Raw genomic sequence first — 16,842 nt, forward strand, 5'->3', positions numbered from 1 at the left:
TTTCTGTCCTTCTGAATGTTGTTGCCACCCATCTGGCCTCCTCAGGTTTTTGCTGTGGGTTTTGCAGTGGGATGGATGCTCAGAAAGAGTTTTGGGCCAAGGATGACCTCTACATGTCAACGCTATGAATCTCTCCTCTTCCACAGCTGCCATCTGCATTGCTCCGGGGAGCAAAGGTTCCCGCTGCGTGGCGAACAAGAGCTCTCCTGTGCGTGTCGCAAGGGAGCCACAGATACTACAGAAACACAGCTGAGGAATCCCAGCTAATTACCTGCAGATTACCACGCGTTTATCACCTTTATTTAGCCAGCTTTAAGGCCCCACTAGGCGTTATTCTCGAAACCTGCTGTGGGTGGAGGAAGGCGCAGCTGATGGCGAGAGCACAGCATGAGCTGTGTGTGGTATGGTATTCATGCAGAACTGAGCAAGGCCTGATTGTCTTTAGCTTTGGCCTCTGATGTGAAACAGGCCACAAGTGCCATTGCTGTGCTTTAGCATCATTATCTTGCAATTCCATGCGTTACTGCAGTGCATCCCCACCACTTGCAGGTGGCTTAGCTTTCTCCCAGCTGGCTCCTAGCACTTCAGGAGCCAGAGAAGCCAGCATCCCTTTGGTAATCTTTCCATGACCCAACCACTTCCAGTAGGATTTGCCAACACAGTGCTCAGCGGTGTGCCATGAGGGCACAAACAGGCCATGGATGCCCTTAGCAGCCTCCCTTGGGACACCCCACAGCCCCTCGCCAGCACCCTCTGCCCAGGTGGAGGTATGGGACCTACAGAGTCCTTCAGCCAGGTGCCACCCCATTAGAGGCTGTGGGGGTCCTGGCTTGTCCCCCCTTGTGGTGCAGCCCCTCCTGCTGGTCCCTGCCTGGCAGGATGCTGAGCGGCTCCTGCCTCTCGTTTTTGCACCTTCTCAGCAGCCCAGTGCTTGGCTTGTGGTGTGCAGGCACAGTTTTGGGATAAAACCAAGCCAGATTTGTGCTGAGGTCCTGGTTCAGGGAGCAGACCTGCTCCCCCGTTGCCCACATCTATTTATGGCCTGTGCTTCCTTGTCCAGTCCCAAGCATGAATTCACACTGGGTTTTGTCTTCTCCAGTCTTACAGACCTCTAAGGCTGGACAGTGCATCTCTGGGCAACCTTTTGCACTGTTTGGCTGTTCTCCTGGGGAAAAGGTTCTCCTTATGGCCAGCTTCAACCTCCCTTGTTTCACCTAATAATGCCTGTTGCCACTTGTGCTCCCACCCTGCACCATGAGGCGCCTGGCTCTGTCTCCTTGATGTCACCTCTCAGGTCCTGAGAGGCCATCAGGTGGCCTGAAGCCATCCCTCCTCCAGGCTGACCCAGCCCTGCTGGCCCTGCATCTCCTCATGGGCCAAGTGCTTCAGCCCCAATGGTTTTGGGGGGATCTACATGTGCTCCTTCCAGTTTGTCTACGTCTTTCCTGGATTAGGGGCCCACAGCTGGACATATTAACCTAGGTAGGGTCCAACAACGGCCAAATAACTTATCACTTCCTTCTCTCTACTGGGCAAAATTCTGCTAATACAGCCCAAATTGGAACCTTAGCCAGTTAAAAATAACACACAAGACAAACAAAACAAAAACACACATACAAAACCACCACTAGTTTCTCAGGGTATGTTTTTGAAGACCGTGGAGCTGGCAAACCCCCTTCACAAACACCTGTGCCAGCATAACAGAGATGGTTTCATGCCATGGTACTAGGGCTGAGTTCCCCAGGAGGGGAAGGGAAGATAAGGGAGGACTTGAGGAGACCACTGCTGTGGGACAGTTTTTACTGGGGAATCCCAACCTGGTGTATTTCCTCAAGGTAGAGTGACCACGCAATTTCCTCATGGCAGAGTGACCACGCAATGGTGGAGTTCACTATTCTTGGCGAGGCCAGGAAGGGGACCAGTAAAACCGCTGTATTGGACTTTCGGAGGGCTGACTTTGAGCTGCTCAGGACACTAGTTGGTGGAGTCCCTTGGGAGGTGGTTCTGAAGGGCAGAGGGGTCCAGGAAGGCTGGGCGCTCTTCAAGAGGGAAGTCTTAATGGCGCAGGAACGGTCTGTCCCCACGTGCCCAAAGACGAGCTGGCGGGGAAGAAGACCGGCCTGGCTCAACAGAGAATTGTGGCTTGATCTTAGGAGGAAAAAGAGGGTTTATAAGCTTTGGAAAAGTGGGCAGGCCACTAAGGAGGACTTTAAAGAAGTAGCGAGGCTGTGCAGGGACAAAATTAGGAAGGCCAAAGCTCATCTGGAGCTCAATCTGGCTACTGCCGTTAAAGATAACAAAAAACGTTTCTATAAATACATCAACACAAAAAGGAGGACTAAGGAGAATCTCCATCCTTTACTGGATGCGGGGGGAAACTTAGTTACAAGAGATGAGGAAAAGGCGGAGGTGCTCAATGCCTTCTTTGCCTCAGTCTTTAGCGGCAATACCGGTTGTTCTCTGGATACTCAGTACCCTGAGATGGTGGAAGGCGATGGGGAGCAGGATGTGGCCCTCACTATCCACGAAGAACTGGTTGGTGACCTGCTACGGCACTTAGATGTGCACAAGTCGATGGGGCCGGATGGGATCCACCCAAGGGTACTGAGGGAACTGGCAGAGGAGCTGGCCAAGCCACTTTCCATCATTTATCAACAGTCCTGGCTATCAGGGGAGGTTCCAATCGACTGGCGGCCAGCAAACGTGACGCCCATCTACAAGAAGGGCCGGAGGGCAGACCCGGGAAACTACAGGCCTGTCAGTTTGACCTCAGTGCCAGGAAAGCTCATGGAGCAGATCCTCCTGAGAGTCATCATGCAGCAATTGCAGGGGAAGCAGGCGATCAGGCCCAGTCAGCATGGCTTTATGAAAGGCAGGTCATGCCTGACGAACCTGATCTCCTTCTATGACAGAGTGACGCGCTGGGTGGATGAGGGAAAGGCTGTGGATGTGGTCTACCTTGACTTCAGCAAGGCTTTTGACACCGTCTCCCACAGCATTCTCCTCAAGAAACTGGCTGCTCTTGGCTTGGACTGGCGCACGCTTCGTTGGGTTAGAAACTGGCTGGATAGCCGGGCCCAAAGAGTCGTGGTGAATGGAGCCAAGTCCAGTTGGAGGCCAGTCACTAGTGGCGTCCCCCAGGGCTCGGTGCTGGGGCCGGTCCTCTTTAATATCTTCATCGATGATCTGGACGAGGGCATCGAGTGCACCCTCAGTAAGTTCGCAGATGACACCAAGTTAGGTGCGTGTGTCGATCTGCTTGAGGGTAGGAAAGCTCTGCAGGAGGATCTGGATAGGCTGCACTGATGGGCTGAGGTCAACTGCATGAAGTTCAACAAGGCCAAGTGCCGGGTCCTGCACCTGGGGCGCAACAACCCCAAGCAGAGCTACAGACTGGGAGAGGAATGGTTGGAGAGCTGCCAGGCAGAGAAGGACCTGGGAGTGATGGCTGATAGTCGGCTGAATGTGAGCCAGCAGTGTGCTCAGGTAGCCAAGAAGGCCAACGGCATCCTGGCTTGTATCAGGAACAGTGTGACCAGCAGGGCTAGGGAGGTGATCGTCCCCCTGTACTCAGCTCTGGTGAGGCCGCACCTCGAGTACTGTGTTCAGTTTTGGGCCCCTCGCTACAAGAAGGACATGGAGGTGCTTGAGCGGGTGCAGAGAAGGGCGACGAAGCTGGTGAGGGGCCTGGAGAACAAGTCCTACGAGGAGCGGCTGAGGGAGCTGGGATTGTTCAGCCTGGAGAAGAGGAGGCTCAGGGGTGACCTTATCGCTCTTTTTAGGTACCTCAAGGGAGGCTGTAGCGAGGTGGGGGTTGGCCTGTTCTCCCACGTGCCTGGTGACAGGACGAGGGGGAATGGGCTTAAGTTGAGCCAGGGGAGTTTTAGGTTAGATGTTAGGAAGAACTTCTTCACTGAAAGGGTTGTTAGACATTGGAACAGGCTGCCCAGGGAAGTGGTGGAGTCACCATCCCTGGAAGTCTTCAAAAGACGTTTAGATGTAGAGCTTAGGGATATGGTTTAGTGGAGGGCTGTTAGCGTTAGGTTGGAGGTTGGACTCGATGACCTTGAGGTCTCTTCCAACCTAGAAATTCTGTGATTCTGTGATTCTGTAAGCCTTGTAACCTCCACCTTGTCTTTTATTATACTCTTCTCTGAAGGAAGTAATAATTTCAGTGCTTTAAGCTTTCTGCCCCTAAATAACTCTGACTTCCAAAAGAAATCATCCCACTCCTCACAGTGCAAACAGCTGGCTGCACCACAGATTTTAATTCCCCATTTCAGTAAAAAGGGTGGATGTTTAGAGTATCTCTCATAAGTGACTCGTTTGTGCTTTATGATAGCCAGTAAGGCAAGCTGGGAAAAAAAAAAAAAAAAAGAGTATCATCTGATTGAATAGTGCCTGTCTGAACAGCAGTATGTGTTCCACTTCCTTCAATGTGCTTTGGGTTCATCATTTATCACACTCAAGCCCTTAATTATTCAAAGTAATAAATAATTCATGAAAATATCCACAGTGATTTTAATGTGTTGTTTAGGGTGTATATTCTGAAATTATAGGAAAATATATTTTCTTGTCAAAAGGGCAGCTCATCACTCAGGACCCTATTAAAGAATATGCAATAAATATAAAATGCATGGTTGAAAGTATTTGAAAATTATCTATATTCTTCAGATGATTGATCTCCTCTGAACACAGTTAGAACGAGACAATGCTACAATACAGCCTGACGAGGGTTAGTACCTGCTACAATAAAGAAGGACAACAAGAAGAATTACTGATTGCAAATTTATTACATGGAACACTAAATTCCAGACAACTGAGTCACATAATAGACGAACAGGGCAACGGCAAGTCTCTTTTCTTTGTATAAACCAAGTTACCGAGCTAGTAAATCGACCCACAAACTTCATATTCCGTGGTATTCTGAAAAAAAAAAAATAACACAAAATCACATTTTATGTTGAAAAGTTGATCTGAATATGGTTTAGCATTCACTTATGTATGTCTGGTCCTCAAATCCTCGCACCAGAAGATTAAAATAGATGAAAGTTTGAAATACTGGGTAAGTGCCCATATCTGTTACTTGCATTCAAACATGAATCCTCCCTCCCAATACAGTCCTTCTCTCTCCACCATGTCCTAACTTCACTGACTTTCATTCAGAGCACTGGAGGCAGTGTTGATCCTGCAGCCCAGATGACTCAGGGCACTGAGATGTGGGTAAGACCAGAGCAAGCACACTGCAATGCTGCTCTGTGATACTCTCACAGTCTTTGTCTCCTTTCTTTCCGAAGTGATTTAATCTTGTAAATAAAGCAAATAATACCTTTGCTGTATTTCTTTGCATTATTTCTTTGCTATTCCCCTGCCTTGTTCCCCCCAGAAAAACAACCCTTCCAGCCAACAGTTGGATCTAATTCTTATGCTGCAAACAAAAAATATTTATCTTTTATTGCGGAATAAAAGATTAGAAGAAGAGAAACTAACAAGGAGATGCATTTACATTGCCTGTTTTGTGCATTTCCCATTAAAGCTAACAAAGACCTTCAAAAGACCCTTCCAAAGATGGATAAAGAAGAGCTACATGATATTAGATCTCACTCTCCTCCTTCTTTACATCCCCACCCCTCCTCTTTTTAATGTTTACTCAAAAACGGATTCTAATCCTGAGGTGAGGATGACTCCCCTCTGCATGCAGAGATCTTTATTCGTGGGTTCTCATGTGGGATTAGTGACTGAAGGTCTCTTGGAACAGAGGTCAGTGAACATATTTATCACAGCGAAGGACATGGCTAGCTTTTATGTTCAAAGTACAATTTACAAAAAAAAAAAAAAAAAAAAAGGATTTTTTCTCAACCTTTATCATTTTTGTATCACTTCTATAATTTTTATAGGGGATGAAAGCTCCTCCTGAAGGAACCTTGAAGAAAGAAAAGAGTCTTTTTGTCAAAAGCATATACTGTAACTCCTTGAGCATGCAAGAAAGCACTTCTACCCTGATAGCTTTCAGAGACTGTGTGAAATATCCCAATGGGTATCTTGGGTTTTTACTATAATACTCCTCAGTAACTCCTTCTGCCACAAGGATCATCGTTATTGAAACGGAATAAATTCTCGTCACCTTTGGATGGCCTACTCACCACTGCCTTCAATAGTTCTTCCATTTCGAGGCTGAAAAATACAATAATGAGATAGGTTTATAAGATGGTATTTACACTAGTATTAGATGCCAGATTTATATGCACACCAAAATACACCTCCCAGAGCATGTGAAAAGGGTGCAGTAAGATTTCCTTTAAAGGGACAACATGTCAAATACCAGGGGGAGCCATGCAGGCTGGGTTTTGCCTCTGAACCTGAGAAGTATTTATTCAGCCTCCATCCAAACAGTTAAATAGTCTGACTTTAATTATTCTCATTAAGGATCTTGGTCCCACTTCATGAAGGTACTAACCTGATGACCAACAGAGTATATAAATACCAGGACTGAAAGTACCTGGCTGGCCTGAACTGGGACTCTGGTTACCTGCCAGAATCTCCTTTTTAACAGATTTCTTTTCCGATGTGTTGACAATATTCCTACTAACTAGTTTGGTGTTAATCATGCAAGATTAATCATATAACCATAGACCAGCATATTCTACATTAGGCCATGCCATAGTTCATCAGGCCAATGGGTGAATAAATTGAGGGAAATGATGATCTCTGTAATGTTACTTTGGCTTTTCACCCTGATACCATCACTAGCTAACCAGACCTTTCAGACCACGTGGACAGTCAGCTCAGGCACGTTTTGTCTGGAGAATTTAGTACAAGGACACCTTGGTCATTTCTGACACAACAAGCCACATACTACTTCTCTCTTTGGATGACTTGACTCGAGACAGTAATTGCAGTCACCTCTTCCAAGCAAAAAAGGTTTAGTCCATTACTACCCCATATCTCATCATCTTGTGGTCTTTTAGCTGAACCAGAGCTTTTTAAGCAAATGGCTTCTTCAGCTTTCAAGGAAGGGATATTTGGTATCTCATCAAAACAAGTGCAGCACGAGTTTGTAAAGGTAAGCAGTTGCTCATATCCATATATAACATTGTCTGTTATGCAAATCTTTAAGAGCAAAAGATTCAGATACCCTGAAAAGGAAAAACGGCCGTCCCAGAGTCCCGTGACTATCCTGTAAAATAAAATACAAAACCATTAACAAAACACTTTAAGCTCAGTTCCATAGATCTGTTTACAAGTTTTGGTGTCTGTCCATCAGATTATCAATAATTCAGGGCATTTTTCAGCAGCATGCAAACAATGAGATGCTGATAGTCTCCAGTGCCCGTTCATCTGGAATGCTCATTAAAAATTAATACCCAAAGGGCAATGTCAACAACTATCCATTCTGTCTAGTGTAAATATACTAAATTACCATAATTAAAGATTCACAGACTTGAGAAAATGTAGAAAAGAAAGCTTTATACGTGGTGCATTTCTTTGCAGAAGCAGGGTCTGCACAGCTTTCTTCCCAACCATTAAAAAAAAAATTACTTGTATAAAGCAGCAAAAGAAGCACAGAAATGGCCATACACCGCTGTCTACCGCTACTCGCTTGTCATTACATTTACATACCTTCTTTGTAAACTCTGCAGTAGCAATCTGTGATTCCTGCAAGTTGACAGTGTAAATTAATCAAGATGCTGTCACTTCTTTGGTTTGTTACATTAATCCTCTGTCACTGATCAGGTTCTCCACTCCGTGTGAGAAGAGAGAACAGTACAAGCAGAGAAGACAGCTACAAGAACAGCAGCAGCAAATGGATCTTTTTAAAGATTTATTTTAAATCTCACTTTAACCAACCTCATCATTCAACATGCTTCCAGCTCAGGGGGGCGAAACAGAACTCAAAGTGCAGTGAGCACAGCAGCTCCATTCCTCAGGCTTGAATGGCACTTACAGCTCTTTCTTACCTTCTTAAAGTGGGGCTGCTCTCCGGCTTTTGGATTGCCCTTCTGAATTACCCAGGCATCGTTGCTATTTTTAAGCCTTCCCCTTCACCCTTTTTATTCTTCAGGAAATTCACCACTTTTCTATTCATCCTGACATCAAAGAATATAAACTTTCTCCATGACTTCATGGGAGCAGACCAAGCCTAGTGTCTAACGAAGCTCTGAACCTGCACTCTGGTACACCTGTGAGGTCTGGGAGCCCTCCTGCCTGCAGCACAGCTGCCTGGCTCCACACTTCTGGCTGGCCAGAAGCTCTAAGCCACAGCCACTACTACATCGATGTATTGGGTTTCTGTGGCAAGGGCTTGGCAGCAGGGGGGCTGTAGGAGTGTCCTCTGTGAGCAGAGCCCAGCAGCTGCCCCATGTCAGATCAGAGCCAGCTCCCAATGGCTCCAAAAGGGACCTGCTGCTGGCCAGAGACAGGGAGTGATGCTGGGTGGGCCTCTGGGAGAGCAGTGTTAAGGAAAACCTGATACGCAACAGCAACTGGGAGAGAGAAAATGTGAGAGAAGCAGCCCTGCAGCCCCCAAGGTGATTGCAGCAGGAGGGCAGGAGGTGCTCCAGGCAGGCAGCAGCAGTTCCCCTGCAGCCTGTGGAGAGGCCCCTGGTGGAGCAGGCTGTCCCCCTGCAGCCCATGGGTCCCACATGGAGCAGATCTCCACGCTGCAGCCCCCCTGTGGGTGGAGGAGCCCCCGGTGGAGCAGGTGGATGTGGCCTGGAGGAGGCTGCGGCCCATGGAGAGCCCCCGCAGGAGCAGGCCCCAGGCCGGAGCTGCAGCCCGTGGAGAGGAGCCCACGCAGGAGCAGGGGTCTGGGGGGAGCTGCCGCCCACCCGTGGGGGACCCGTGCTGGAGCAGTTTGCTCCTGGGGGATGGATGGACCCTATGGTACGGAGCCGTGTGGGAGCAGTGCTTGAAGAGCTGCTGCCTGTGGGCAGCCCCCGCAGGCTCGGTTTGGGAAGGACGGCATCCGGTGGGAGGGACCCCGCATGGAGCAGGGGCAGACATAAAGCTTTAGGGACTGACCGCAGCCCCCATTCTCCATTCCCCTGCAGCACTTGTGGGAAGGACATAGAAGAAGGTGGATGAGGGGGAAGGTGTTTTTAGTTTGGTTTTAGTTCTCACTGCTCTAATCTGTTAGTTGTCTGGGGTGGGCTTGAAAACCAAGCACACGTAATGAGTGAGGATATGAAGACAAATGAGGAGATCACAGGAAATGAGTGAAGATGGGAAACTGGGGAGTAGGAATTTAAAAAGAAAAATATACAAGAAAGGAGGGAATTGGCATTCGGGGTATGAGATGAGGATTTCCTTGTTAACCTGTTCTTGGTTCAAGCCCTGAGGCAATGATTTATAGAACAAATCCCATTAATGCCAGCTCAGTATGAAACAAAGGAGAAAAGTACATGCTCAGTGGGGATGCTTTAAAGGATGCAAAGACAGAGTACAAAGATTGTTTGTTCTGAGATGGTTACTGTTTATCAAGCAAAGAGGCAACAATTCATGACTTAGACTCACTTTCAAATATCCTATCTAATTTATGATTTTATCCTATCGAAGAAATACAGCAACAAGTGAGCTTTTAAACAGTACATTGGCTTGATTTTAGGAAAGGGTTAATGGAGATTTTTTCCGATGTAGTTGGGTTTAGATATTTAGTTTCTGTTGATTCATTTGAAAGTGCCATCTACAAGATATACCTGAGGATTCGATACAGAAACTGAGTAGTCAGTTGTCCCAACAGATTTTAAGTTCCCCGAATGCAGCTCAAGTCCCATTATGCCAACATTGCCACTGACTTTGCCTGTCACGATGCTGAAGCATCATTCCTTCTCTCGAAACACTATCTGCCTTCTCTGCTTAATCTACAACTCTATTATACAACTATAAATTAAAGTTTATATAAAACCACACAAATACAGGATTGTGAAGAAAGTTCAGATCCAGGTGAAATCAGTAGGATTTCATAACTGTTTCATTTGCAGCACCACATATAGACTCGTGTTTGCAGTGTCTTCTCCAGAGTCCTTGTGGGCTGAGAAAATACAGCTTCATGTCGTAAGAGATTTGAACAGCCAGGTAGCAATTGGCATTTTTGTCTAGTTCTTCCATATCTCATTTAGCTTCAGTCCACCTACATGTAATCCTACTGCAGATATGTAACAAGTATTAGTCGTACCTCTTGAAAGGATACTGTATGGGATCCAGCTCCCAGTCTCAAGGACTCAAAACAGAGGGTGAATTTTTAGCAAGTTTAGTAACCAAATCAGCCCTAGAAATAGGTCTGCACGCAAAGTTACTGTCTGATTCTGGATGTCCCCTCATTAGCTAAGCTGTAGAAGCACAGGAGTTAATATTGAACTCAATTCATTCGGAGGACATTTAAGACTGAAATGCTAGAATCTTTATATAATAAACTTCAGTATTGCACATTGTTATAGCTGCTTTAAGAAAGCATGCATGGAATTATAAGCTAAAGACACTGGCAAGAAGAGAGGTGAAAAACACATCAAAATACTTCCTACTATTGTCTTGAAGGCTCTTTTTTTTATTAAATCACAACTATAGGACTCAAGCTCCACAAGTGAATTAGCTTTCATAACATACCTACAGGCAGTATGAATTTTATGGGAAAGGAACTGTTGATTAACTGGTGATAATAAGAAAGCAGTATGAAGCAGAACTGACATTGAGCTAGTTCCTAATATGACTGCACCAATGACAAAGTGCTATACTCAATAATTCAACCTTTCAGCTTAAGCTTTTGAATCTGATTCAGGCACACCAAAAAAAAAAAAAAAAAGAAACTTAAATAAAACATCAAAAAAAAAAAAAAAACAGTAAAGCAGCTCATAATGTTTCCATGTCCAGCATGATCTTAAATCAATGCTGAACCAATGTTGTGGGTTCTTTTTTTTTCGGCATATTTAACCCTGTATTATTCAGAAGTGAGGGTCAGGTTAAAATGCTAACCCTAGTTGCAAGTGGACTTTTTGGCTCCTGAGGTCTACAAACAACGGTTTGATCTATAAAGTAATGGAAGAAGAGTTACATGCAAGCCACTAATGAAAAAGAATATTCTTTTATGTATTTCATAGCTACTCTCCCACATCACCTGATTCATGACAGTGTTAGATTATATATTATTGTTTGGAGAAATATGTAAGTAAGGGATGCTTTTAAGTAAATGAAGCAATTACACCTTACCTCATTTGTATGCATGCTGTTGAATATGGAATAACAAAGATCCAAAACAGTGCTGGAGATCTGCGAAGTCAAACAGCAGTTGAATACATTTCCCAATAGGGATGTTGTATACAGGGTTTTTACACAGAACAGGCTCAATTGTGATCCCAGTGCAATTTAAATTGTACGCAGTTCCACTCAAACCACTCAGAGCAGGGTAAGACTTCCTAAAGCTATTATGAGATGAAAAACAAGCACTTTGCACAAGCAGAATGCACATAGTACTACTCGTGTTGTCAGTAGAGTCTCTTGCTATAAAGAGATTTAAATAAGTCTTTCATATTTAAAATACACTTTCCTATGCTAAGTGTTCTAAGAATTGGCTGTTTTTTTCTGGCATATCGAATGTACACATTTTCATCTCTAAGCATTTTAGGGGAAGCTGTTCGGTATGTTTGACCACAGAGCCCACTACATCCAACAGGGATATTTCTGTCATAAGACGCTAAAAAGATCTGGTTGTACACCTGTAGGATAAGTGATCACAGGCCAGAGAGAGAAACTCTGCTGAAGTGAATTACCACAGCTCTTTTAATGGATTTTATCTCAGGACTCCCAAGGAGCAAGAGAGAAAAGGTGGGGGTGAAACAGACACCCTAAGAAGGGGGAGGGGGGGGTCCCACACTGACTTGTACAGAATAAGGGTTTGCTCATGTACACAGTCATGTCAGATGAGAAATAACTACAGCACAGGAGATAAAATGCAAGACACCCAAACAACTGGCTTTGGGAACTATTTCCCAGCAGTCTTACAAGACTGAAATCCATCAGAAAAAAAAAAAAAAAAAAAGCTCAAAATTTCCAGATAACTACGAAGACTTTCTCAACCCTTGGAGAATGGAAATGCCCCTTGGGCTCGGTGCTGAACAAAGCGGGTTTACTTTTCAAAGTCACTCTGCTGCCTGAAGTGCTTGCAAGCTCCGGGCCAGCAGACACAAGCTGCGGAGCCTCCCCCTGCTCCCCAAACCTCCGAGGACCTCAGAAACCCCCCCTGCACTATCTGGGACCCCACTGGTATCCTCCACAGCACTCAACAGCACTTTGTGCTCTACTGCGATGGGAAGACGAGCACACCTGCTGATCCTAGGACCGAGCTAGCCCTACGGGGAGGACAGCACATCCTCCAGCAAGCTCGCCGGGCTCTCAGGGGTCCCACAGCATGCAGGAGAGAAAACCCATTGCCAAAGGCAGCTTACCTGGGGTTGGTGAGACAGCTCCATCCACTGACTGAAGCACAGCGCCAGTTGCTTGAGGGGTAGAGACCAGATATTAACAGCAGGTTTTGTATAGCCGGGGTGGGCACATTTAGCCCAAGGAGCCAGGACTGGGTGGCTACGAGCCTGCCTGGCTCTTGGGACCCCCAGCAGGGCTCCCAGAGGGAGCAGGAGGAGGAGACGAGCCCTACCTGACTTTTGGGCAGCTCCGCGCCGTCCCGGTAGCGGGCGAAAGGCTGGGGAAACCCTGCGGGGAGGGGAAGGACACAGCGTGTACAGTTAGCAGGCACCCCTTTTACCTTCAAATTAATAAATATGAAGGAAGGGGAGGGGGTGTCGCCGACTTACCGGAGCCCCGCGGCAGGGCGCAGAGGCAGCAGGCGGCGAGCAGCCAGGGCAGGGCGGGCGGCGGGGACGGGGACGGCGGCGGGGACATGGCGGGGGGCGGCCAGGCTGGGCTGGGCACGGCCGGGCCGCCGCCTTTATGGGCCCGCGCCGAGCCCCCGCCCCCGGGCGGCTGAGGGGAGGAGGAGGAGTGGTGGTGGTGGCCCTGGTGGTGGCCACGGTGGTGGATTTGGTGGTGGAGGAGTCGTCCTTGGGGCAGTGGCGTGGAAGGGGCTGTCACAGGGCTTGGGGGGTCTGGCTCTTCGGAGCGGCTTGGGGAGGGAGGTGTGCCTGCTTGGGAAGGAGTTGGGCACCGAAGAAGTGCTGTTATATCGGTCTTCGTGAGGAAAGACGATGTTTCTGTTCTTTATTTTTTTCTTTCAGCTCACCACTTCCAGCCCCTGCTAGGTACGGTGATGGGAAAGCCAAGGAGCTGCTCGTGGCGCTTCGCCTTTCTTCCTAGTTTAGCTGTTCCCTTCATCTTTGGGAAGTGCTTCCCCGTTATCTCTGTGCTGCTTCTCAGGGCAAAGCTTTCCCTTAGAGCTGAGACGAGATGCTCAGAGTCCTCAACTCTTCCTCACAAACTTCAAGCCAGCTGAAACAAAGGTGTAATTTCCCTTTCTCCGACTTGTAACACATGGAGGGGTTTGTCAGGCAATGCCCCAGCAAAGGGGCACTCTGTGTTTGCTAAATTTTCTCAGCACGAGAGGATGGCATTTTAATTTTGACAGCAGCAAGAAGTGTGTTCCTGCTTGGTGTGATTTTATTTAAGCTGATGTGGGCACAGAAATATGACAGCAGAGCCCCACCGGTGTGAGCTGGGCTCATCAGAGGTAGACGGCAAAATGATAGATGGTAAAGGTACTCTGATGGATTGCACAATTCCTATTAACCATCTTCCCCCTGTCTTTTGGCATTTTACTTTTAACCACACTGAAAATTGGTGTTGTCAACAGTGTGTCTGTTGCCACACCTTTCACAGATTGTGCACCCAAATCACTCCCAGGGTACAGAAACCTGGCATCCTATAGATCCATTCCAGATTCGGTGTTAGTTGCTATCTTTTCAAACACTAGTATATTAAATAGTAATTCTTTTAAATACTAATTAGTTGTATTGTACCCTAATTAGAGGCTACCAAGCCGCTACTATTTATTCACTGTAATGGGACGTGGTTCTCTGGCTTTCCCCGTCTGGTAAGAAAGGCACAGCCTGCTGCTTTCTTCCTCAGGGTATTCATTATCTGCCTAAAATCACGCTTCCATCCCACGCAGCCTGTGAAATAATAGCCCCTTTCAAACTATTTAAGTATGTCCAATTTCAGGAGTGTGTAGTGTTTGCTGTAGCATAAGGAAAGAGGCGTATGATCGTGTTGGGTGGGTAAGACCTACCCCTCTCTGAAGTAAAATACTGGGTGCTGCCTGAATCTTTCCTTCCTTATTTTCGTGCACAATGCAGCATCCACTGCTTTGTTTCACCCTTTTCTGCTGAGTACCTTAAACGTACACTTCAGCAAATTTTGCCTACATGTTAGTCCTGTGAAGCCTGTGGAGCTGCTCGTTTGCTTCAAGTGAGGCTTATACTTAAAGATTAAATAAAAAGTAAATCATACAAGTTCCATTAAAAAAACAAACAAACAGACAAAAAAACAGTACAACTTGTTAACAAATTGAAAATATGATTTTATCAGCCACAGTGCAGAGTGAGAGATGAATGGATAAAAGTGTTTAAAAATAAAATTTCAAAGAGCTGAATGTGTCAAATTGTGAACCCATCCTCCTTCCTTAAATCTGAACTCTCTTCTGCTGCTGTACATGTCGTTTCGTAGGTGTTAGCTCGGGTGCAGTTCTGCCAATGGATATATCAGCATCAAGACAGATTAATGAGCCATACTTTTACTGCACAAGTGAAATCCCCCCTTTAAGGTCCTCGGCTTCCTGCGTGCAGAGAAAGAAATAGGTTAAGAGTTATTATCAGTTATTCATGAACAAGTTAAAATGAAGCTTTGGTAGGGGGGTCAATGGGAAATGAGGATTTTTTATGGTGAGTCAGGAGGCTTGGTATATATTTAGTACCAGTAACATTTTGGCACCCATAATTTTAGATTAAAACATGCTGTGATAGATAAATGAAGAATAAGAAGAAAATTTGTTTTCAGCAGGCGTGCGGGTGAGGGCTGGCTTCCTTTTCGTAAATGATCTCTGCAATGAAATCAGCGGGTTATCACGGACAGTGAGGACACAATCCATAAAATGTCACCATCGTGCAGTTCCCAAGTGCATCTGAACTGCCTGCTGCTGCCTCCTTACGCCTCGCACCCTCTGCAGCTTGGCACTACTTGGTAAAAAACAAGCCACAGTCCACTGGGAAAGATGGAAAAAAACTGCAAAAGTTGCAGGATATTTATGAGGCAAACCTGCCGTAAAGCTTGCAGACATCTCCCAGTACTCATCCTGGATTAAATATGACAGTGTCTGCTTACACTGAAGTTTAATATGATTTTAAGTTAACATGCATTTGCGTTGCCAGCACAGACAAATGGTCCAAACAGTGAAAGCTCTCGTCTCGTTTTTGTTTCTAGCTGGGCAAGGCTCAACTCAGCACTCAGAGCTGTGGACCCAAACCTTGCTCACACCAGCACTAGGTACAGGATAGGTTTCTTTCATTTGTGGTTGGATTGCTGTACTTTGTAGATGTAAGGCCGTGGTCTTAAAGTGTATTATGTCAGCAAGTCTTTAAAGAGGATCAATACAAGCATGCCTCATACAGTAGGAGGTCAAAGACAAGCTAACTGAGGGTCTGAATGTGGAGGAGTAGTGCAAATGGAGGAGTGAGGAGCTAGACTGGGAATCCAAACTGTTATGTTATTTTGGATCACTTCTTCGCTATTTCCTGGCTAAAGGTGATTTTATGACTGTTAGGTTCAGCCAGAGGTGTGGAAATTCCTCTGAAATGAAGCAATTTCAGAGGAATATTTACAAATACTACTATGTTGTACTGTATGGAAGCAGTACTGTGTGTAAATTATAATTCTGTGTTTAGAGACATCATCACAGTCTGTGGTATTGGATACCTTATAATGATTGTTATACTATTGTGTAACTGGGAGCTTACACCCCTGGGCACCCCGAGTTATGCTTGTATGACAGCAAGGAGTATAACCCAACACTTTGCTTCCTTCCCTTCTGCGTATCTAGCAGCACTTACTCCCACGAGAGATGTGAGTCAAGTGGCATTCAAAGTGAGTAAGTACTCAAACTCTGTCACTTACAATTATTTCTGAAGATATCTGTATTTTTCTTGTTAAGTAATTTGACTCGTTTAATATGAAGGCAATTAATTTTCTCGCTCTGTTTCAGGTAGGAGAGATTTATACAGAGTTTTACTGGTATTGAAAATGAACTGATGGCTTCCCTGACATGTTAAACTTCATTTGCATGAACTCTTATAACTAGTTGACTGACTCTTGGTAGCTGTAAGACTTAACTTTTATTCTGCTCTTTGGCAGAAATAGCTATGACCTGGACACTTGCTGGCCAGAGTGTCCCAGTTTTTCCCTGTGACATTTATGCCTCTGGATGTCCTTCAGAGCTAGCGCTAGTGTGCAGGACATGCAGTGAGGTGAGCTCTCTGTTCCCTTCTGTAGCAACACATCCTGAGGATGCATCCTTCTTGTCTTAAATGACAGCTGCTGCACTTTCACTGGCTCTGAAGGTTCTCAATAAAGAAGGAATTATGCTAAAGCCAAAAAAAAAAAAAAAAAAAAAAAAAGAAAGGGGAAAAAAAAAGAGAGAAAACAAGCAGGACTTGTGGAAAATAATGACAAAGAATGCAGTGATGAGCCAGGTCTCTCCGCATGAATATCCACAGAGAAAACAGAGTTGTGAGGAGCACCATATCCCTCAGATTAGGGCAAACCCAGTATCTGCCAGTCTCAGCCCTGCTGCACAAGCAGAGGCTGGAGTCTCTCTACCTTTCTTGTCTCCATATCACTGGAGAAAAC

General features: G+C 45.9%; 1 protein-coding gene across 1 annotated transcript; it reads right to left on the reverse strand.

Moving 5' to 3' along the window:
• Positions 1-6,135: 6,135 nt before the first annotated feature.
• On the reverse strand, positions 6,136-12,891 carry NMS (neuromedin S; the record flags this gene model as incomplete). Its single annotated transcript, XM_084287535.1, has 7 exons — positions 6,136-6,174; positions 7,136-7,177; positions 7,621-7,656; positions 11,203-11,262; positions 12,438-12,488; positions 12,647-12,702; positions 12,804-12,891. 7 exons carry the CDS (start codon positions 12,889-12,891, stop codon positions 6,136-6,138), a joined length of 372 nt encoding a protein of 123 aa, XP_084143661.1.
• Positions 12,892-16,842: the final 3,951 nt, after the last annotated feature.

The sequence above is a fragment of the Netta rufina genome (assembly GCF_964035555.1).
Source record: "Netta rufina genome assembly, chromosome: 1".
NCBI lineage: Eukaryota > Metazoa > Chordata > Aves > Anseriformes > Anatidae > Netta > Netta rufina.